The following is a 23,009-nucleotide window of genomic DNA, read 5'->3' as shown; positions in this document are numbered from 1 at the left end:
GCATGTTTTAGCATGTTTCTAGTATGTTGTTAGCATGTTTAGCACTTGCTGGCACTTTTTTTATATGTTTTTATATGTCCACAACAGTGTTTAACATGTCACTTCCTGTTGCCAGCAGGTGGCACTATGACTGTAACTGAATATGAGCATGGTCATGTGTTCAGGACAGAACGTTTATTAAAAGTGTGAAGTTTGGCGCATATTGGACATTGCCTTCTTGAGTAACAACAACATCCTGTTTCATTGAATTAGCATGCTTTAGCACTTAGCTAAGTATTGCTAGCATGTTTTAACATGTTTCTAGCATGTTTAGACCTCAATGGCATTTTTAACATGTTGCTAGAATGGCATCAACGTGTTAAACATGACACTTCCTGTTGCCAGTAGGTGGCGCTATTACTATAACTGAATATTATCATGTAGATGTGTTCAGGACAGAACGCTTATCAAAAGTGTGAAGTTTGGGGCAGATTGGACATTCCATGCCTGAGTTACAGCAAATTCCTATTTAATTGCAATAATAGCATGCTTTAGCACTTAGCTAAGAGTTTGCTAGCATGTTTTAGCATGCTTCTAGTATGTTGTTAGCATGTTTCGCACTTGCTGGCACTTTTTTATATGTTATTAGGAGTCCATAACAGTGTTAAACATGTCACTTCCTGTTGCCAGCAGGTGGCGCTATGACTATAACTGAATATGAGCATGGCCATGTGTTCAGGACAGAACTCTTATCAAACGTGTGAAGTTTGGGGGAGATTGGACATTCCATGCCTGAGTTACAGCAACTTCCTGTTTCATGGCGAAACATCGAAATTTGTAAGGCCGCCGAGGACCCGCCCTTCGACGAAAACTCAAGATCTTCGCAATTTAACGTCGCAAAGGCCTTAAGATTACACTCACCAAATTTGAAGATGATCAGATTAAAACTGTAGGAGGAGTTCGTTAAAGTACGAGGCCTGAAAATGGCAAAAACTGCACAAAAATCTGAGAGGAAGTTCAAAATGGCTGACTTCCTGTTGTGTTTAGGGCTATGCTCCAAGAGACTTTTTTGTAGGTATTAGGTCATTACACGTATGTACCGAATTTCGTGCACGTACGTGGAACGTTGCAGGAGGCGCACTCCGTTGAACTTTTATAGGTGGCGCTATCGAGCCATTTTGCCCCGTCCAATTCTGAAACCTATATCAGATGTAAATTTTCGCCAGTTCTGACGCGTGTGCAAAGTTTCGTGAGTTTTCGCGCATGTTTAGGCCCTCAAAAATGCAATTCAATGCGGAGAAGAATAATAATAATAATTAAAGCTGCAAGCAGCGATGAAAAGGGCCCTCGCACCCCTGCCACCGCCACCCGGCACCTTTAGGAAAGGCCTTAAGATTACACTCACCAAATTTGAAGAGGATCAGATCAAAACTGTAGGAGGAGTTTGTTAAAGTACAACATCAGGAAATGGCAAAAACTGCCCAAAATCTGACAGGAAGTTCAAAATAACTGACTTCCTGTTGTGTTTAGGGCTATGCTCCAAGAGACTTTTTTGTAGGTATTGGGTCTTTACATGTGTGTACCAAATTTCATACCTGTACGTGAAACGTCGAGCCGGGGCAAAATGTAGGGGCAATAAGTAAGCCATTTTGCCCCACCCAATTTTTAAAACCACATCACACGTAAATTGTCACCACTTCTGAAGCGTGTGCAAAGTTTCATGATTTTTCGAGCACGTTTTGTATTTGCCACACTTCCTGCTACCAGCAGGTGGTGCTATTGCTATAATCATAATGAGCATTGGCATGTGTTCAGGACAGGAGTCTTATCAAACATGTGAAGTTTGTGGCAGATTGAAAATTGTATGCCTGAGTTACTGCAGGCTGTCTGTGGTTGCCTAGCAACATCAGAACTGCAAGCAACATTAATATTGAACTTATCTGATCATGCATATATCACCAAAAGGCCGAAATTGGGTGAACTAGTGCAAAAAATGCCCGTGCAAAATCAGTTTTTGTGTGTGTTTTCAGTAATTGTTGGTTTGGTGTGTGCTCATTGTTACAATTACACAGCAAAAGTTCAGTGACATTTTTATTTGTGCATGGTAAAAAGCACACAGTGAACTCCGAGAAAACGCTATGCTTGAGCAAACAGTTTGTGAATAGGCAACTACAAATGATGCCCGTGAAAGAGACTGTGAACGCATTGAATAGGATATGTTTAGTTGGTGAATAGCATAGGCTATTATTACACAGTAGCGACAACGTTAAGCGCACCAGAATGAAATATAATATTCAGAAGTAAACACTAACAGCATAGCTGACATACAGATTCAGTTTACATCCACAAATGAATAAGCACCTCGATTCAGGGAGCAGTGCAAAGTGCCCGTGCAAAATCAGTTTTTGTGAGCTGATCGCCGTCAAAAAAGTTCAGGAGATATTTCTTGCGATGGCAATATGATCAAAAATAACTTTATATTGATTCAATGGATTAATAGCATTTTGAAAAAAAAAAAAAAAGTCATGAATTTATTGCATTTTTGGGAAAAAATAATCCGTTTTTATAATAAATCTTAAAAAATTCAAATCCAGATTTTGATTTTCAATGTTGTTATAACCTAAAGATTCTATGTGAAAGTTTGAAACAGAAAATAGTGGTTTTCACACATTTAGTGGTTATCTCACATTCGAGAGATATGCGAATAACACACAGACAGACAGACGGACGTTTCTGTAATTTATAGATAGATGGATTTATCACGTTCGGGAACCAAACTATAATATTCAGAAGTAAACAGTGTAGCTGACTGAGTGTTTATGTCAGAATGTTTATTTTTAAACCACAGCCTTCTTGGGGCTTCTTTGACCGATACAACTCTCTAATGTCAGAATGTTTATTTTTAAACCACAACCTTCTAAAAATGATATATTTAACGATATCTTTTGCATTTCTCATCCAAACAATGTCAAACTTGGCACTGCACTTACTCGTGCCCGTGGCGAGACACCTGTCGAGTTTGAAATCAATCGGACTAACGGTTCGAGAGATATGCGAGGAACAGACACACACACACACAGACAGACAGACAGACAGACGTTCCTGTAATTTATAGATAGATGTTTGTCAGGCCGCCGAGGGCACACCCTTCGACGAAAACTCTAGATCTTCGCAATTTAACGTCACAAAGGCCTTAAGATTACACTCACCAAATTTGAAGAGTATCGGATCAAATCTGTAGGAGGAGTTCGTTAAAGTACAACATCAGGAAATTACGAAAAATGCCCAAAATCCAGGAGGAAGTTCAAAATAGCTCACTTCCTGTTGTGTTTAGGGCTATGCTCCAAGAGACTTTTCTGTAGGTATTGGGTCATTACATGTATGTACCAAATTTCATACCTGTACGTGAAACCAGGAGCCGGGGCAAAATGTGGGGGCAATAATTTACCGAATTTGCCCCCCCCAATTCTGAAAACCATATCACACGTAAATTTTCACCACTTCTGAAGCGTGTGCAAAGTTTCATGAGTTTTCGAGCATGTTTAGGCCCTCTAAAAAGCGATTCACTTTGGAGAAGAAGAATAATAATAAACGGAGCAAAAACAATAGGGTCCTCTCACCATCGGTGCTCGGGCCCTAATAATTAAAGCTGCAAGCAGCGATGAAAAGGGCCCTCGCACCCCTGCCACCGCCACCCGGCACCTTTAGGAAAGGCCTTAAGATTACACTCACCAAATTTGAAGAGGATCAGATCAAAACTGTAGGAGTTTGTTAAAGTACAACATCAGGAAATGGCAAAAACTGCCCAAAATCTGACAGGAAGTTCAAAATAACTGACTTCCTGTTGTGTTTAGGGCTATGCTCCAAGAGACTTTTTTGTAGGTATTGGGTCTTTACATGTGTGTACCAAATTTCATACCTGTACGTGAAACGTCGAGCCGGGGCAAAATGTAGGGGCAATAAGTAAGCCATTTTGCCCCACCCAATTTTTAAAACCACATCACACGTAAATTGTCACCACTTCTGAAGCGTGTGCAAAGTTTCATGATTTTTCGAGCACGTTTTGTATTTGCCACACTTCCTGCTACCAGCAGGTGGTGCTATTGCTATAATCATAATGAGCATTGGCATGTGTTCAGGACAGGACTCTTATCAAACATGTGAAGTTTGTGGCAGATTGAAAATTGTATGCCTGAGTTACTGCAGGCTGTCTGTGGTTGCCTAGCAACATCAGAACTGCAAGCAACATTAATATTGAACTTATCTGATCATGCATATATCACCAAAAGGCCGAAATTGGGTGAACTAGTGCAAAAAATGCCCGTGCAAAATCAGTTTTTGTGTGTGTTTTTAGTAATTGTTGGTTTGGTGTGTGCTCATTGTTACAATTACACAGCAAAAGTTCAGTGACATTTTTATTTGTGCATGGTAAAAAGCACACAGTGAACTCCGAGAAAACGCTATGCTTGAGCAAACAGTTTGTGAATAGGCAACTACAAATGATGCCCGTGAAAGAGACTGTGAACGCATTGAATAGGATATGTTTAGTTGGTGAATAGCATAGGCTACTATTACACAGTAGCGACAACGTTAAGCGCACCAGAATGAAATATAATATTCAGAAGTAAACACTAACAGCATAGCTGACTTACAGATTCAGTTTACATCCACAAATGAATAAGCACCTCGATTCAGGGAGCAGTGCAAAGTGCCCGTGCAAAATCAGTTTTTGTGAGCTGATCGCCGTCAAAAAAGTTCAGGAGATATTTCTTGCGATGGCAATATGATCAAAAATAACTTTATATTGATTCAATGGATTAATAGCATTTAAAAAAAAAAAAAAAAAGTCATGAATTTATTGCATTTTTGGGAAAAAATAATCCGTTTTTATAATAAATCTTAAAAAATTCAAATCCAGATTTTGATTTTCAATGTTGTTATAACCTAAAGATGCTATGTGAAAGTTTGAAACAGAAAATAGTGGTTTTCACACATTTAGTGGTTATCTCACATTCGAGAGATATGCGAATAACACACAGACAGACAGACGGACGTTTCTGTAATTTATAGATAGATGGATTTATCACGTTCGGGAACCAAACTATAATATTCAGAAGTAAACAGTGTAGCTGACTGAGTGTTTATGTCAGAATGTTTATTTTTAAACCACAGCCTTCTTGGGGCTTCTTTGACCGATACAACTCTCTAATGTCAGAATGTTTATTTTTAAACCACAACCTTCTAAAAATGATATATTTAACGATATCTTTTGCATTTCTCATCCAAACAATGTCAAACTTGGCACTGCACTTACTCGTGCCCGTGGCAAGACACCTGTCGAGTTTGAAATCAATCGGACTAACGGTTCGAGAGATATGCGAGGAACAGACACACACACACACAGACAGACAGACAGACAGACGTTCCTGTAATTTATAGATAGATGTTTGTCAGGCCGCCGAGGGCACACCCTTCGACGAAAACTCTAGATCTTCGCAATTTAACGTCACAAAGGCCTTAAGATTACACTCACCAAATTTGAAGAGTATCAGATCAAATCTGTAGGAGGAGTTCGTTAAAGTACAACATCAGGAAATTACGAAAAATGCCCAAAATCCAGGAGGAAGTTCAAAATAGCTCACTTCCTGTTGTGTTTAGGGCTATGCTCCAAGAGACTTTTCTGTAGGTATTGGGTCATTACATGTATGTACCAAATTTCATACCTGTACGTGAAACCAGGAGCCGGGGCAAAATGTGGGGGCAATAATTTACCGAATTTGCCCCCCCCAATTCTGAAAACCATATCACACGTAAATTTTCACCACTTCTGAAGCGTGTGCAAAGTTTCATGAGTTTTCGAGCATGTTTAGGCCCTCTAAAAAGCGATTCACTTTGGAGAAGAAGAATAATAATAAACGGAGCAAAAACAATAGGGTCCTCTCACCATCGGTGCTCGGGCCCTAATTAAAGCTGCAAGCAGCGATGAAAAGGGCCCTCGCACCCCTGCCACCGCCACCCGGCACCTTTAGGAAAGGCCTTAAGATTACACTCACCAAATTTGAAGAGGATCAGATCAAAACTGTAGGAGGAGTTTGTTAAAGTACAACATCAGGAAATGGCAAAAACTGCCCAAAATCTGACAGGAAGTTCAAAATAACTGACTTCCTGTTGTGTTTAGGGCTATTCTCCAAGAGACTTTTTTGTAGGTATTGGGTCTTTACATGTGTGTACCAAATTTCATACCTGTACGTGAAACGTCGAGCCGGGGCAAAATGTAGGGGCAATAAGTAAGCCATTTTGCCCCACCCAATTTTTAAAACCACATCACACGTAAATTGTCACCACTTCTGAAGCGTGTGCAAAGTTTCATGATTTTTCGAGCACGTTTTGTATTTGCCACACTTCCTGCTACCAGCAGGTGGCGCTATTGCTATAATCATAATGAGCATTGGCATGTGTTCAGGACAGGACTCTTATCAAACATGTGAAGTTTGGGGCAAATTGAAAATTGTATGCCTGAGTTACTGCAGGCTGTCTGTGGTTGCCTAGCAACATCAGAACTGCAAGCAACATTAATATTGAACTTATCTGATCATGCATATATCACCAAAAGGCCGAAATTGGGTGAACTAGTGCAAAAAATGCCCGTGCAAAATCAGTTTTTGTGTGTGTTTTTAGTAATTGTTGGTTTGGTGTGTGCTCATTGTTACAATTACACAGCAAAAGTTCAGTGACATTTTTATTTGTGCATGGTAAAAAGCACACAGTGAACTCCGAGAAAACGCTATGCTTGAGCAAACAGTTTGTGAATAGGCAACTACAAATGATGCCCGTGAAAGAGACTGTGAACGCATTGAATAGGATATGTTTAGTTGGTGAATAGCATAGGCTACTATTACACAGTAGCGACAACGTTAAGCGCACCAGAATGAAATATAATATTCAGAAGTAAACACTAACAGCATAGCTGACTTACAGATTCAGTTTACATCCACAAATGAATAAGCACCTCGATTCAGGGAGCAGTGCAAAGTGCCCGTGCAAAATCAGTTTTTGTGAGCTGATCGCCGTCAAAAAAGTTCAGGAGATATTTCTTGCGATGGCAATATGATCAAAAATAACTTTATATTGATTCAATGGATTAATAGCATTTTGAAAAAAAAAAAAAAAAGTCATGAATTTATTGCATTTTTGGGAAAAAATAATCCGTTTTTATAATAAATCTTAAAAAATTCAAATCCAGATTTTGATTTTCAATGTTGTTATAACCTAAAGATGCTATGTGAAAGTTTGAAACAGAAAATAGTGGTTTTCACACATTTAGTGGTTATCTCACATTCGAGAGATATGCGAATAACACACAGACAGACAGACGGACGTTTCTGTAATTTATAGATAGATGGATTTATCACGTTCGGGAACCAAACTATAATATTCAGAAGTAAACAGTGTAGCTGACTGAGTGTTTATGTCAGAATGTTTATTTTTAAACCACAACCTTCTTGGGGCTTCTTTGACCGATACAACTCTCTAATGTCAGAATGTTTATTTTTAAACCACAACCTTCTAAAAATGATATATTTAACGATATCTTTTGCATTTCTCATCCAAACAATGTCAAACTTGGCACTGCACTTACTCGTGCCCGTGGCAAGACACCTGTCGAGTTTGAAATCAATCGGACTAACGGTTTGAGAGATATGCGAGGAACAGACACACACACACACAGACAGACAGACAGACAGACGTTCCTGTAATTTATAGATAGATGTTTGTCAGGCCGCCGAGGGCACACCCTTCGACGAAAACTCTAGATCTTCGCAATTTAACGTCACAAAGGCCTTAAGATTACACTCACCAAATTTGAAGAGGATCAGATCAAATCTGTAGGAGGAGTTCGTTAAAGTACAACATCAGGAAATTATGAAAAATGCCCAAAATCTAGGAGGAAGTTCAAAATAGCTCACTTCCTGTTGTGTTTAGGGCTATGCTCCAAGAGACTTTTCTGTAGGTATTGGGTCATTACATGTATGTACCAAATTTCATACCTGTACGTGAAACCAGGAGCCGGGGCAAAATGTGGGGGCAATAATTTACCGAATTTGCCCCCCCCAATTCTGAAAACCATATCACACGTAAATTTTCACCACTTCTGAAGCGTGTGCAAAGTTTCATGAGTTTTCGAGCATGTTTAGGCCCTCTAAAAAGCGATTCACTTTGGAGAAGAAGAATAATAATAAACGGAGCAAAAACAATAGGGTCCTCTCACCATCGGTGCTCGGGCCCTAATAAACAGAGCAATTCCAAGAGGGTCCTCACACCATCGGTGCTCGGGCCCTAATAAGATATATTAAAATAGAAAACAGTTATTTTAAATTGTAACATAAGAGACTTTTTAAATATGAAATATTAAGAAAAATCTCACAGACCCCAAAGTTTTGAATGTTAGTGTACTTACTACTAGTAGGATACGTTAGTGTACGTATCCTACTAAAGTTCTAGGTGTTTAATTATGTCTTTAGAAGGCTTTTTGGCCATAGGAGTGTAAATAATCATTACTTTGAGCGGACAGTCTGTTCCCATTTATTCACAATGAGCTCTTCTGCTCTGTTCCCAGTACTGCCAAGTTTGTTGAATCATTAACAAGGAACCTCAATCCCAGCCCTCTCTCTCACACTCATACATAAACTCTTGCACAATACGACTGATATAATGATGCACAGTAATGACACCAATTAATGTAGTTCGATAGGTTGCAAGAGAGTCATACTTGCTTTGCATTTTTCAGGATAAATGACAGAATCCCACTGGGGGAAAAAACACTTGTATTTAATGTGTCCGGATTATACTGTAATGGTGCTCAAAATAAAGCCATTTTAAATGAGTGTCAGCGCTGAGAGTCCTCATCCGTTTTAAAAAGCCTGGCTGTTAGCAGAAACAAACACTAGTCTCTCGTAGCAACATGAATCAGAGAGGAAAAGACCTCTCAAATATCCCATTACCACACCCACAGCCACTCATGACTGAATTATATGCCTTGCGGTGCTCTACAGTTGCAGACAACTGAGCGTAGTTTTGAAAAATCAAACCCACCTTATGACTATTTCGTGATTACATTGTTCTCAGTGCTGAAAATTGTTTGACTGTTGGGTTTTCATGGTTTATGGGAACTTTCCATAGACATAAAGATTACTTTCAGCATTTTTACATGTTCAAAAAACATCACTTCAGATATATTTCAATCTTTGTGAGGACATTTTGGCCCCTTCATGTTGGGATTACTTGAACCACACACACACAGAACACGAAACACCCTGGTCATAGTATTTTAAAGTAGTATTATATATATTTTTTTTATTAAATAAAATATGTATATTTATTTTATTTATTTATTTCCCCCCACTCTTGTATAGGACTATGTCGACACAGAAATGCTGCTCTCCAGGGCCAATGTTGACCAGAAGGCTTTGCTCTCCTACGCTAGAGAGGCAGCAGATTTCTCTACCAATCAGCAGCTTCCTAAACTGGATTTTGCCATCAACCACTACGGCCAACCCGATGTCGCCATGTTTGACTTCACCTGTATGTATGCCTCCGAAAATGCAGCGCTCGTCCGCCAGCGCAATGGCCATAAGCTGCTAGTAGCCCTGGTGGGGGACAGCCTTCTAGAGGTGAGTGGAAAACCCATGTGGGTGAGAGAAATAAGGCTATCTTCTTGTAAGGTAGTTTGTTATTTGTTATAACCTACATTAATAGAACCAGATGGTGTTTTTCCATGAAGTACCACAAAATTGGCTTTTGCTCTTCTCCAATGGCTTCCTTTGACAAATTTCAACTTCTGAAAATACATTTTCTCACATAAATCTGAAACCACCACTTTAGAATCTGTGGTAATGAAAGCATTACTTTAAAACATCACACACAGTTAAACTATCTAGACTGTGGCGGTGAGGGTAGTTTTTCCATTATATTCCAAACAGAAGGTGACTGATTTCTAATATGAATTTTACAGCCACTCATTTATCACTCTTAGTGTATGAGGAACAAGTTGACTGATGGAAATGTGGTGTTTTTTTGTGTTTAGCCATTTTGGCCAATGGGCACTGGAATAGCAAGAGGTTTCTTGGCAGGCATGGATGCAGCGTGGATGGTGCGTAGTTGGGCTAATGGAAGCTCCCCTCTGGAGGTCCTGGCTGAACGGTAAGACAGATTTTATGTTCAGAACAGAAAGCTAGGGGGCTGCTTACAGCATGCTGTGCAGTATATACTACTCCAACCATATAAACCCCCCCTGTGGTGAAAATCAAGTTTTGAATGGTGTTGTATGTCTATGTGGTGTTTTATTATGCTTTAAGACAAACCATGTGCAAAGTCATCAGTCAAAAACACCATTGCTGATTATTTTCTCCTGAAACCTGCATTGTACCAAAGACAGTCTCAAAAACGTGGTTTCAAACCACCGCTGTTTTCTACATCACAAATATGTAACCAATCCTGTCAACGTGCGGGGCGGGGCTTTTCCACAGTGAGCACAAGAACACCTATAATCTTGTATGTAATGCAATATAGCTGGTTAATTATGTATATGATGTATATTACAATGTTATGATAAACTAAATGCCTTTCTCCACGGACTTTCTATGATGTTCAAAGCGTTTCTAAGGATGCTGATATCTGAAGTCAGCTGTCTGACTCTGAGATGACCAATGGGAACATGATTTGTGTAACATTAGCAACACATTGTTAGCCGTTTGATAATATAGTCGAGCCAAAGGCTTATTCTATCTATTATCGTTTTGTGTCCGATGTTGTAGAGAGCAAAACATAAAATGTATTACCATTCTGATAGGTCGACTTGAATTGACCCTGTATAATTCACTCTTCGTCGTTGTCTTCTCAATCATTTTCTGATTCAAACATACATGGCTGAATTTAACCAATATTTCCAATGACCAATATTGAGTGGATCAGGTAGTCTGAGCAGGTGTGATTGAGTGGAGGCGGGGACTAATTTGCATATTCATGAGTTCATGAAGTCCTTTGGTTGTCACATGACCTCACTGTGTTGCTTGTTTTATTTAGCGAATCACATCGAGTTATAATAATGGGAATAATTTCTTTTTTTTTTCTTTTTTTTTTTTTTTGCATTTTAATTCGATTTGTGAACTTTTGACAGTCTGTGTAAATAATGAGAAGAAATTAAAATTTGCTCTTGATATAGCTACATTTTTCACTCTGGAAATGAAAGGTCTTGGTGAATTTATTGCATTGTGAGAAATCATGTATTGTAATCTCGTGAAGTGTGAAAAGTGGGGAACACAACTGCATGACACAAAATCACAAAAATGTAAATGCTAGTTTTTCCAGCCCTATATAGCCGGGAAAACATTGTGAAAATGTGACTGTTTGGTTTAAATGATGATTCCTCTTGAAGAAAGTCACATTGTACACCATTTCACAGTTCATACACAAATAGAGATGTTGAATATCAAAAAAGCCTTTACTGCATACTATAAAAATAATATGAGTAATATGGTGTTATGCCATACCAAAAACATCCAGAGTGATATACTGCTGCTGCAGAGCACTTATGATGAGGTTGACAGTGATTGTCTTCAAACTGAGCAGTAAACAGCTCAAGCCCTCACAGGCTGTCATTTACTGTTACTTTTCTCCCTGCACTGTTATTTTGCTGCATATGGCAGGGTAAGTCACAGTGGTAAAGCACTTTTCTACTTGTATGCAATAAGCAGCATGTTTGTGGGGAAGCAAAAGTGTTTTGCGAGCGAGTAGCCTGCATGATGTCTCTAGGGTCTCATCTTGAGACATCATCACTAATGGGACTAATGCCAAGATTAAGGGAATTTGGGTGTGATATCATGCTGTGTAGTAATCATGACCACTGCTCCCTTGGGTTTCAGGGAAAGTGTCTATCGACTGCTGCCACAGACGACACCAGAGAATGTGAGTAAGAACTTTAGCCGCTACAGCGTTGACCCAGCTACACGGTACCCCAACATCAGCCTTCACCAAGTGAGACCCAACCAGGTGGGTTTTTGCACAGTTTAAACATCAGTCTACTTTTAAACCAACAATACTGTACTAGTTGATATTTGGCCATTTTAAGATGGTCGCCATCATCCAAAGATCACACACATTCCCCTTTTGTCAGTTTCAAAAATTTGCTGACAGGCTTTGGCAATGGATAATCAATAGAGCTGTTTAATATATTGGCAGAATTGGCAACATATGGGTTATTGTCCAGTATTAGTTTTTTTTTATTATTACTATTATTATTGATATGTGTCAGTTATAATTGGATAAATATAATCGGTTTTGGATATTTAGGGTGTGTTCACACTTGTACTTCAGTTCGCTTCGTCCGAACCAAAAAAATAAGCCTTTAGTCCTGGTCCGATTAGCCTTCAGATTGGCATTTTTATCACCGAACATAAAGCCATAGGGATATGTTCACAACCTGATTGGTCGACTTTTATGACGTATTGCCTATTTTGAAATGGAACTTACCGAACATTCAAAATAATGCTGTGTGCTGGGATAAATGCGCTCGTTGCATTTATGTGTGTGCGTAGCCTGCATATGATGGTATTTTGACGAGCTGAGAACTCACGAAGAGCTTATAAAATGTGTAAAGGAGTCAAAACACACACAAACGATCTGCTGCGAGGAGACGCGGTTCTGGTGCTTGTAAGGCAAACTATGATGAGAAAAAAAAATGATATGCATGAGGATTCTGTCCTTTTTTAGGGTCTTGTCTTCCTGTTTTTGGTTTGTTTACATGTCTTTGGTCCGTGTTGCGTTCATATTTCCGTCGAACCACACCAGAGTTCGTTTGTAAGTGGACCGAGACCCATCTTTTCAGCGGTCTCGGTCCGCTTATTTGGTGCACACCAGGGTTCCGATGGCAGCTCTCAGACTTGTTCAAATAAACTGCACTGAGCAATTGCACCAGGGTTCGTTTTAATTGAACCAAACATGCCAAGTGTGAACACGCCCTTAGTTGTGAATGATCATTTATCCACTTATTTCACATTTGCCACTCTTTTAAAGTTAATATTTAAAACAATTTCAGATTTTATTTTAATTTATAATATGGATTTACGTTTATAATTTGTGTTAAATATTTATTTTAATAATTAACACTTAAATGTAATATTTAGAAAATCCCATAATAATGAATACATTATAAATTGACTTGATTGTAGATTTATAATTATTTAAATGTATTGACAAAGTATTGATTTTTTTTTTATATTGTCCATTTTATCAGTTATTGGCTATAACATAAAAACAAATGAAGGCTTATTTGCAATGGCCAGAGGGAGTGCATCCCCAAAAATAACTTCTATTTTCAGATTATTTTACTGGCTTTTGAGTAGGGCTGCAACTAACGATTATTTTGATAATCGATTAATCTGTTGATAATAAAAATTATTATATATTAACAACCTTTTTAATTTTTAACAACCTAAATCAATTATTTTAAACAATGTTATTCCACATCCTACACAATGCTGTTCTCCAAACAATGTGTAATATAAATGATGAAAACAAATGAAAACAAATATTGTGAATGTATCTATGTAGGCTATGCTGTGCATAAGCAAAAAAGGGTTAAAATACAAACATTACATTCTACACCTATCAATTGATTGCTTACTATTTTAAAGCAGAACTTAAAATGACAATTAAAAATGAGCAAAAATAAACACAAAAAATGTTAACTTGTATGAGGAACACTCGTCTGAACATAGTAATTATATTACATTAATGGGCTATTCCAACAATAGTGCATTTACTGTTACTGCATTTACAGATGTAGAATTTTAAACCTATAACTTAATTTTAAAAATAGTTTTTTTTAGCAAAATATATATTTTAGTTAGAATTATTATGTTCCTATTCTACTGCACTCCATCTGTTTGATGCATATGCGCCCACCAGCTCTCATTCATTGAACACTGAAGTTTAACAAGACACTTGTTGTCAGAATATGCTAAATGGAAATGCTTGTGGGACTTTCTGACATTTACAGATAAGGATATATCCATAAAATTTAAGTTATGCGCTGAAGAAAACACGTGTCAGATGCTTTAAACAGCACACGCATCTGTCAAAGACCAACAGTGCAAGACGTGGTTAATGTGTTTGAACGCTTGTAAGTATAAATATATTCTCATCTTTTGGACAACTGGATCATGTACTTAAACTGCAGCTGTGTCCTCTGCTGTTTTCCATATGCGTTTTGTTCAAAGAAATGTGTTATTCACAACTGGGACTAATCAATTGTTGATTATTTTCATTATCGCTAATAATCTATTTTATCATTAGTTGTTACAGCCCTACTTCTGAGTAAATATTGTGTTTACATTTTTTTTATGTATATATTGGCATTAAATCAGCCATCTACCACCCTGCTCTCTAGGTAATGGCATCAGCCATTGCAACAAAAAAATAAAGGTTGACCACTATTTATTATTATTAAATGATATTGGATCGCTTGGATAATGGTGGCCCTCGTAAGAAATAAACATGAGCACTAATACTATAATTGTCCACAGGTACGGCATCTGTTGGACACTGGAGAAACCAGGGATTTGCGTGTTGACATGGAGAATGTGGTTAACTCTTCAACTCCTAAGCTCACAAGAAATGGTGGGTAGATTTAGTGTCACATTAGTATTGCACATCAGCTGTGGTTAAATTGTTTTTCCATACATTTATTTAGCCTTTTCACCCTTCATGTTGGATGGTGTCAAAAGTAAATGTGTATAACTTGATTTATTCTCCTCCTAGAAATTCTGCTTGAGAAGCAATTGCAAGGTAATTTTGCGGGCGACTGATCTGAATGCATGACATTCTACAGGCTTTTCAAAAAGCTTTGTGCAGTTTATTGTATGAAAAGAGTAGCCTAACTCTGACATGGAATGGAAAAGTGTCTTTCGAGCGCTATAGAATTAAACAACTATGCACTAACATATTTGTGGATTTTCACAAACTTAGAACTACTGCTAGTGTCGTCGATGTCTTGAATGTTTCATAACCACTCTAAAGGGAATGAAATGCACCATGAAAGTTCTTCAGGCCCTGCTCTGGTTATGTGACTAACTCCGATCCGATTGGATGTCGGCGCATACCATTATTGAATATGCATATTCTTGCTTCAGAGGCGCGTGCTGACTTTGCTTACTTCCCATCAGAGTCCATCGTGCGCTCCAGTAAGCTGCTGAACTGGTGTCAGAGGCAGACGGAGGGATACCGAGGTGTCAGTGTGTCTGATCTCACCACGTCCTGGAAGAGTGGCTTGGCGTTGTGTGCGCTCATCCACCGATACAGACCAGACCTCATGTAAGTGCAGTATGCCACATGCTGATCCCAAAAAATGCTCTGTGTTATTATGGTTCTATATTTAGAGATGCAGGACTGGAGGACAAACACTGCAGCAGAGAATCAGAAATCCAGTTCATACGAAGAATAGCATAACTTGTTTTTGAGAGGACGTGTAAGTCATATGCCCCCGCAGTGTGAGAAGACAGGAGATCAAGGCAAAGTTAAAAAGAAAAATGTTTGCCGTTTTTAGAGAGTTATGAGTTTTTGTTGTATGAATGAGCTTTGGACTATCATCATAAAAGATGCATTCTCTACTGTAGGTTTTTCCTTATTTAAAGGTTTTACACAAACAACTGAATAACACCTATGACAAATGTTTAAAATGATTGGTACTTTTATTCAGCAAGGGTGAACAAAAGTGACTGTAGTAGAGACATTTATAATGTTTTATACATTTTTCTATCATTTGACAATGAAGACGGGAGTAATTCTGAGAATAAATTTAGTCCAGTTTAATCGGATTCACAAATGAATTACACTTTTGAGTGTTTTTTTTTTTAATGAATAGTTTATAAAGATAATTCACCGGTTTGAATCAATCTGAAACCCTGTCCTATATTTGTTTCTATATATAAGCAAAATGGACATTTACTACTGAGGTATAGTCAAATTAATAAGAATCAAAATTGGAATCGAATCAAATTCGAGAACTTGTTAATCAGAATCAAATCAGTCTAAAAAAATCTGTATCAATACCCAGCCCTGTTTTATAATAGGAGACAGAGAAAAACATATTAGTCAAAAACTAGACACAAAACAAAAGATTCAATGAGCCAAAGATTCAACCACTTTGCTGTTAAGCTGCAGAATATGAGTCAGCATTGATATGGTCTTTGATAATAATAATACTCAAATGTTTCTTCACCTGTGGCAGTTCATTTGTCTTCACCTCGTTACTTTCAATGAGCTATATATAGCTTTGTTCACCATGTGGTATTTATTTACTTGGCATATTCATCTGTTGAGTACAGCACACTGTAATAAAAGTACATTTGGGTAAGTTGCTCTGTTGCAGAAAGGCAGAAACTGTAGTTATTCTTTCACTGGGGTCTGTTATGTAGAGCAGCTGAAAGCCTCATTAGCCTTTGAGACGTACATTAGCATTATCATAACTCTCTCCATTAGAGCAGATGCTGAATGACCTTTAAAAGCTTTTGCTCATGAGCTGTTTGTTATAGTCAGCTAAACTAGTCTGCATTTTTGTTTTTAGGCAGCATTAGTGGAATTCTCTGAGGAGTATACTGTACTCCAACAATTGCCTTCCTCGCTAGCTCTCCAGACACTTATGCAGTGTATTAGTTCAGTTTTGTGAAATATTACAGTTTAAATTTTCTATTTCAATATATTTAAAGATTCCTGTGGTGTTGAAGCAAAATTTTCAGCAGCCATTGCTCTAGTCTTCAGTGTCACATGATCCTTCAGAAATCATTCTAATAAGAAATGTTTCCTGAGCACCAAATCAGCAATCTTGAAAACAGTTGTGCTGGTTAGTATTTTGTGAAAACCACTTTTTCTTTCAGTTTACAGTATATTCAACCACATTTATTTGAAATAGAAATCTTTTTTAACGTTATAAATGTCTTTTGTCACTTTTGTTTAATTTAATGTGTCCTTGCGGACAATAATTTCTTAAAGTTTGACTGACTCCAAACTTTGATTGGTATGTCAGTTTGATGGTTTGACGTGGATGTTTTCACTTTTAAATCAAGTAGTAGTTCTTAGCTAAAAGCGGTTTCTGTTTCTGTTCTAAAAGCGTTCATTCTAACAGTTTCAATGACGTTTGCCATTTTGACGCAGTATGAGCAATACAGACTGTTGGGAATGCAGCAAATGCAGATTCATCTTCACAGTTTAACCAAAGTCCCTTTAAGGCAAGTCATTTCACCTGGCGGCCATCTTTGAAATGCCTCTCAGCTATTCCAGTCATGCAAGAACAGCTCCTATCTCTTTGAATGGGGAAACGTCAAATATCTATAGCAACCAGAGCTTCAAAAGGCAGACGCAATGACTTTACCTATTGCCGATTGGCTCTTATATTTATTCCGACCATATAACGCGTTTTACTTTCTCCCATTCATAGTAATATGAATTCACCGTCTTTATATATCTAAAGTCTTTGATTTAAAACAATGCTGTCGACAGAAGTTGGACTCCATACAGTGAAGCTCATGTGTTGGATGCCGCAACCAAGTAATATCGACTATACTAACTTTACAATCTCCTGCAACTGATTCACTGTCATTGTGAACAGCCCTTGAAAATAATATTTAGCAGATGTTCTTGTGACCTGTATGATAAAAAAAAATTGTAAATCTGCTTTCTGATTCTGCTCTTCTTTTTTTTATCTTGTTTCAGTGGTTTTAAATAACTTTTTAGCACTTGTCTACAGTCGTACAACTTGCTTATGAACACGATTATGATATATGAAGATGTTTCTCAGTTGTGATGTTTTATAATTATAGTGACTTTGACTCGCTGGATGAGAAAGACGTGGAGAAGAACAACCAGATGGCTTTTGACGTGGCAGAAAAGGAGTTTGGAATTTCTCCCATCATGACCGGGAAGGAGATGTCTAGTGTGGTGGAGCCTGACAAGCTCTCCATGGTGATGTACCTCAGCCAGTTCTATGAAATGTTCAAGGACACTGTGCCACCTGGTGGTGAGTTGTTGTTCTACAATTTTGCATCCAGAGAAAATTGTAAAACCAAAAAGGAATGTTGCGACATTATGCTAATAATTATGCTTTTTCCTAGGATGCAATTCCTTGATGTATTGTAGTAGTTTATTATTCATGTTTTTTTCTTTCTTTTTTTTCTTTTTCTTTCAGAAAACCACAATATGAGCCCTGAGGAGAAGGCTGCGTTGATTGCCAGCACTAAATCACCCATCTCATTCCTCAGTAAACTGGGTCAAAGCATCGCCATCTCCCGCAAACGAAACCCCAAGGTAGTCAACTTTCTTTTTGATACTGCAGAATTATTTGATTATTGCATACCTGCAAACTAGTTACTTTTCGGCGAAATTTGAATCTGAAATTGCAAGCACAATAAACCTCACAATAATAATTAGAAATGGGCTAATTTCCCATAGACTTGAGTGAGACCATAGATGTCTCGCCAGCTTTCGCAATCTTTTTTGGTGCTCTTTAATGTGGTTTGCCTCAGTTCAAGCAAGCAGTAGCGTGGAGCTTACGTGAACCAATCATCTCTTCGGCTTTACAGCACAAAATAAATATGAATGTACATCAGAAAGTATGTTGAAAGATATGGTACAGCTTACTGAAATCTGTATCACGTGTACGACAATGTACGTCAAATTTGCCTCAGAAAAGTCATTCAAGGCAAGGCAAGGCAAGGCAAGGCAAGGCAAGGCAAGGCAAGGCAAGGCAAGGCAACCAACTGAGGTTCTCTGTATAGTTTACAGCATTTGTTGAGAGATTTTTTTTTATTTGAGGAAATTTGTACTGTTCATGATCGGCCCCAAATTAAACAATATCGAATCAAATTGAATTGAAATCGTGTCAATGCCCAACGCTAGTGTCAACTTTTTTTTTTTTTTGCAAATGTCTTTTCCCTTTATTTTCTTGTCAGAGTGCACCAGGATGCTTCATTTACATGTTAAAATCACAAAACTGTTCTCCTACAATGATTTAATTAGTAAACATGTCTCCTTTTTCACCAGTTGTGAGTTTGCTGGTTTGTTATTGTAATCTCAGCATTCAACGTTTCCTCTCAAATCTCACATAGGATAAAAAAGAAAAGGAACTGGATGTACTGGGGAAAAGACGAAAGACCAGCCAGACTGGACAGTCAGAGGATGTAAGGCCATAACTTACTGGATCAATGGATTTGCAACATATTGCCTTGTGTATGTACATATCTAAATCTTTTCGTTCCTGTTCTCCAACATCTCAGGAAGAGCTGCAGAGGGTTAATCGAGACGAAAGGCCCTCTATAGCTACAGCTCTGGCAGAACGTAAAATTGACTCGGCTGCAGCCGCAAACAACAACAACAAAGTGAAGTCAATGGCCACACAGCTGCTAGCGAAGTTTGAGGAGAACGCACCAACGCAGTCTACCGGACTCAAAAGACAGGTGGGTTGGAGCTGCTGCCTAAAATGACTTAGGAAACTTTTCAAACATTTGTGGATTTATAAAATAACGAGTAGGGCTGTTGAAATAAAATTTGAATTTTGAATATTTTCTGATTATATTTCAAATAAAACAACACATTCTAATGCAAAAAAAGGTGCATTTGAATTTCAGGTGTGTGTAAGGCAACTTTATCAGTGGTGCACGAGATGAGATGATGATGTAAGAGCCATTGCGTTTGAATGTTTTTTTTTTTAGCCTATCTGGTTGAGACCACTTGATGTGGCGCTGATGAGTTTTTCATTCAAAACATTGGAGAAATAGAGAAGCTGAATGCGGAGATCTTTGTTATGTTAACACCGCAACCAAGCCGTTCACACAGAACACATCTTCTGCACAGTTTTTTTTTTTCCTGTTTTCTATGTAAACAAGCGCTAGATAGACACCGTTGCACTCATCTCGCAACAGAGAGTCGGATTTTTAGAAAGCCATGTAATGTTAAAAGAAGTTCGACTTTTAAAAAACATGTCTTCAAACTGTTTTTTTTCCCCCATTCCACTGCATCTCATGTTTTTATACGTAAAAAGTACTCTGTGTGATCTGCGCTTCGGCTCTTTGTATTAAACTATGCGTAAATACATTATGCTTTTTTGTTCATAATTGTTTATGCAATTTACAAAATTATATTTGATTTAAACTCTGAACTTCTGTCACCTGATAGAGTTTTGGTTCCTTGCCACTGTTGCCTTGGCTTTTGGCTTGCTTAGTTGGGGACATTTAATATTCAACAATATTATTGATCTGCCTTCAAGGTGGATGATGATGCAATTTTCTTCTATTTTCATCTTACCACTGTGAAGCTGCTTTGATGCAATCTGCATTGTAAAAAGCGCTACATGAATAAAGGTGACTTGACCTTATTTAAATGTTAGTTAAAAGTTATAAACTTGTTTTGTACAGTCAATTAAGTTATTTCATTGTTTGAATAAACAATTTAATGTGCTGAATTCATATTTTGCTCATTGCGCCCTCCTGTGGCCTCAGGAGACAATCCAAAAAGCTTTCCACCCCGGATATCACATTGTAGATCTGCATTGCTTTTGCAATGCTATTTGAGCGATTTATTTTTGTGGGAAGCACGAAACTCTTAAAAACCCATGTTGTTATGAGGTTTGTTTTAAACAAAGGGAAGAATTTTGTCCTAAACTGCTGCTACTCACTGCTAGAAGTTCTCTGCATGATTACAGAGATTGTTTGAAATGATTAGGTTTATAGAGTAGAATTGATAGGATTCATGCTCTGGTTCATTCTGATGGAGTAACCAGTGACATGAGAGAGGATTTGGGAGCTTTTTATAGGAAGCTAAACCCTTTGTGCTCTGGATCCGTGTGGGGTTGATAACTCTTATCTCCTGGAGCTTTGCAAGATAAGGGTTATCTGTACACTACTGTTCAAAAGTTTTGGGCTCAGTGTAAGATAAAATAAAAATAAAAATAATAATAATACTTTTTTTCAGCAAGGTTGCATTCCATTGATCAAACGTGACAGTAAAGGTTATATATATATATATATATATATATATATATATATATATATATATATATATATATATATATATATATATATATATATATATATATATATATATACCTACATACATACATACATACATACACGTTTTCTGATTAAATAAATACAGCCCTGGTGAGCATATGTGACTTATTTTAATACAATTTTTTTTTTACTGATCACAAACCTTTAAACAGCAGTGCTTTTCTCATGAGTCTATGGTCTCATGCATGGACTGGTTCATTTGTTTGTCTGCTCAATCATCTGTTTCCTTCTACTTCCTGCATGAAAACTGTTAGTTTGAAACAACCTAGTCGCATGATTTCAGTTGTTTTTCTTTACATTTTATTCATGCATGGCACATTACAGGTGTTTTTTCTGCAGTAAATTCAGTCATTTGCTTTCAGATTATATGTGCATTCCTATCTTTATTTCTCATTTCTGTTCTTTTCCGTTCTCTTTCCTCAATCCTATGGATGTTAATGGCTTTGGCACGTTCCCACTTTTCATTGGTCACTTCACCCATCATGTACGTGCTGCTGGTCACAGGGGGACTCTATGCCTAATCTGGGGCTCCTGCTGACCCCCTCTCTGCCCGCCCCCTCTCTGAAAGAGTCAGTGCGGCTGGTTTCAGTCCCTGCATGGAGGAAGGTAAAGAGTGTAGTACATTCCCAGATTCCCATTAACCATTAACACTCTAACTATGCTTGTATTGTTAGTCAGTTTTGTTGAAATGTGTCTTGCATGTTCATTTTTCCTCATTTAATCGAAATGCTTTTTTAAAAGCACGTTTCTTGTCTTTTTGAGTTGATGTAGCCTTATGGATCTTATATTTGACATGAAAAAATTAGGTAAAAAAGACCTAAAAAGATCAAATTGAGGTCAAAAAGATGAGACCATTCTTTTGTAAATTGTAAATAATTTGTAAAACTCTTTATATATACCAAATTAATGTGACAAATTCATTCTGCTCGAGTTTCATGAATTATTGTTGTGCCTTGGTGTCAGTCATTCAGTCATCGAAAATATATCATCCCTCAATACTTTGGTTGTAAAAATGTGACTGCAAGATACTGGAGATTTCCTTCCCATTACAGCTTAGTTTTTTAATTTGCGTTAAAATATATTTATTCCACCGTTCAAAAGTTTGGGGTCAATATGATTTAAGTTTGTTAACGAAGTCTCTAATTCTGACCAAAGCTTGCTCTGTCTGTCCGTCCGTCCGTCCATCCATCCTATAACTAATTTATTCCTATGACGGTAAAGCTGAATCTTCAGCACCATTATTCCAGTCTGTGTCATATGACATTCAAATATGCTGATTTGGTGCTCAAGAAACAATTACCAGTGTTTAAAACGGTTGTGCTAGTTATTTTTGTGGAAACCATGATGCATTTTAGGATTCTTTTATGAATAGAAAGTCTTTACTGTAACTTTTGATCAATTGAATGCATCCTTTCTAAATAAGAATAGTAATTAAAAAACAAATCTTATTGACCCCAAACTTTTGAACATTGGTAATGTAGCTTTTTTTGGTATTTTCATTTGTTTTAATAAGAGAACGGTTCCTGAACTGAAAGCGTGTGCGTGTATGAGAGGAAAGCATGATATGTACCTTGAATTCATGTCTAATGTGTGTATTCAGAGGCGCACACAGTTACAGGAGCAAATGAGTTTCCGCTATAAGGAAAGACTGAAGTGTCAAACTCTCCCCTTCAAACAGGAGCAGGTACAAAGCTGTAGAAAAGACACCCTGCTTTTAAGATTACAATATAGTGTCTCCTGTGTCCTTCCTTGTGTCTCCAAATGTAGTAACCTAGATGATAGACCCATGAGGTGATCATTTATCCCTCTGTGTACTTGTCTGTTGTTGTTAGTTTCCTGTTTGACTAGGTGTGTTCATGTGTTGGAGACCTAGAGGCATATCTTTCCACACTGTACTTTGGTGTTCTTTGCTTT

General features: G+C 37.7%; 1 protein-coding gene across 1 annotated transcript in view; it reads left to right on the top strand.

Moving 5' to 3' along the window:
* The window catches only part of mical3a (microtubule associated monooxygenase, calponin and LIM domain containing 3a), a 122,860-nt gene that overhangs the window by 58,065 nt on the left and 41,786 nt on the right, over positions 1-23,009 (top strand). Inside the window, exons 9-20 of the mRNA XM_079873756.1 lie at positions 9,393-9,650; positions 10,064-10,179; positions 11,901-12,027; positions 14,562-14,655; positions 14,797-14,823; positions 15,201-15,348; positions 17,853-18,049; positions 18,218-18,336; positions 19,137-19,208; positions 19,305-19,484; positions 21,600-21,701; positions 22,696-22,779. Of these exons, the coding sequence (XP_079729882.1) occupies positions 9,393-9,650; positions 10,064-10,179; positions 11,901-12,027; positions 14,562-14,655; positions 14,797-14,823; positions 15,201-15,348; positions 17,853-18,049; positions 18,218-18,336; positions 19,137-19,208; positions 19,305-19,484; positions 21,600-21,701; positions 22,696-22,779 (1,524 nt within the window). The remainder of the gene's footprint in view (positions 1-9,392; positions 9,651-10,063; positions 10,180-11,900; positions 12,028-14,561; positions 14,656-14,796; positions 14,824-15,200; positions 15,349-17,852; positions 18,050-18,217; positions 18,337-19,136; positions 19,209-19,304; positions 19,485-21,599; positions 21,702-22,695; positions 22,780-23,009) is intronic.

This window comes from Squalius cephalus (assembly GCF_949319135.1).
Source record: "Squalius cephalus genome assembly, chromosome: 6".
In the NCBI taxonomy this organism is placed as follows: Eukaryota; Metazoa; Chordata; class Actinopteri; order Cypriniformes; family Leuciscidae; genus Squalius; species Squalius cephalus.
This window is presented reverse-complemented; position numbering and strand designations above follow the sequence as displayed.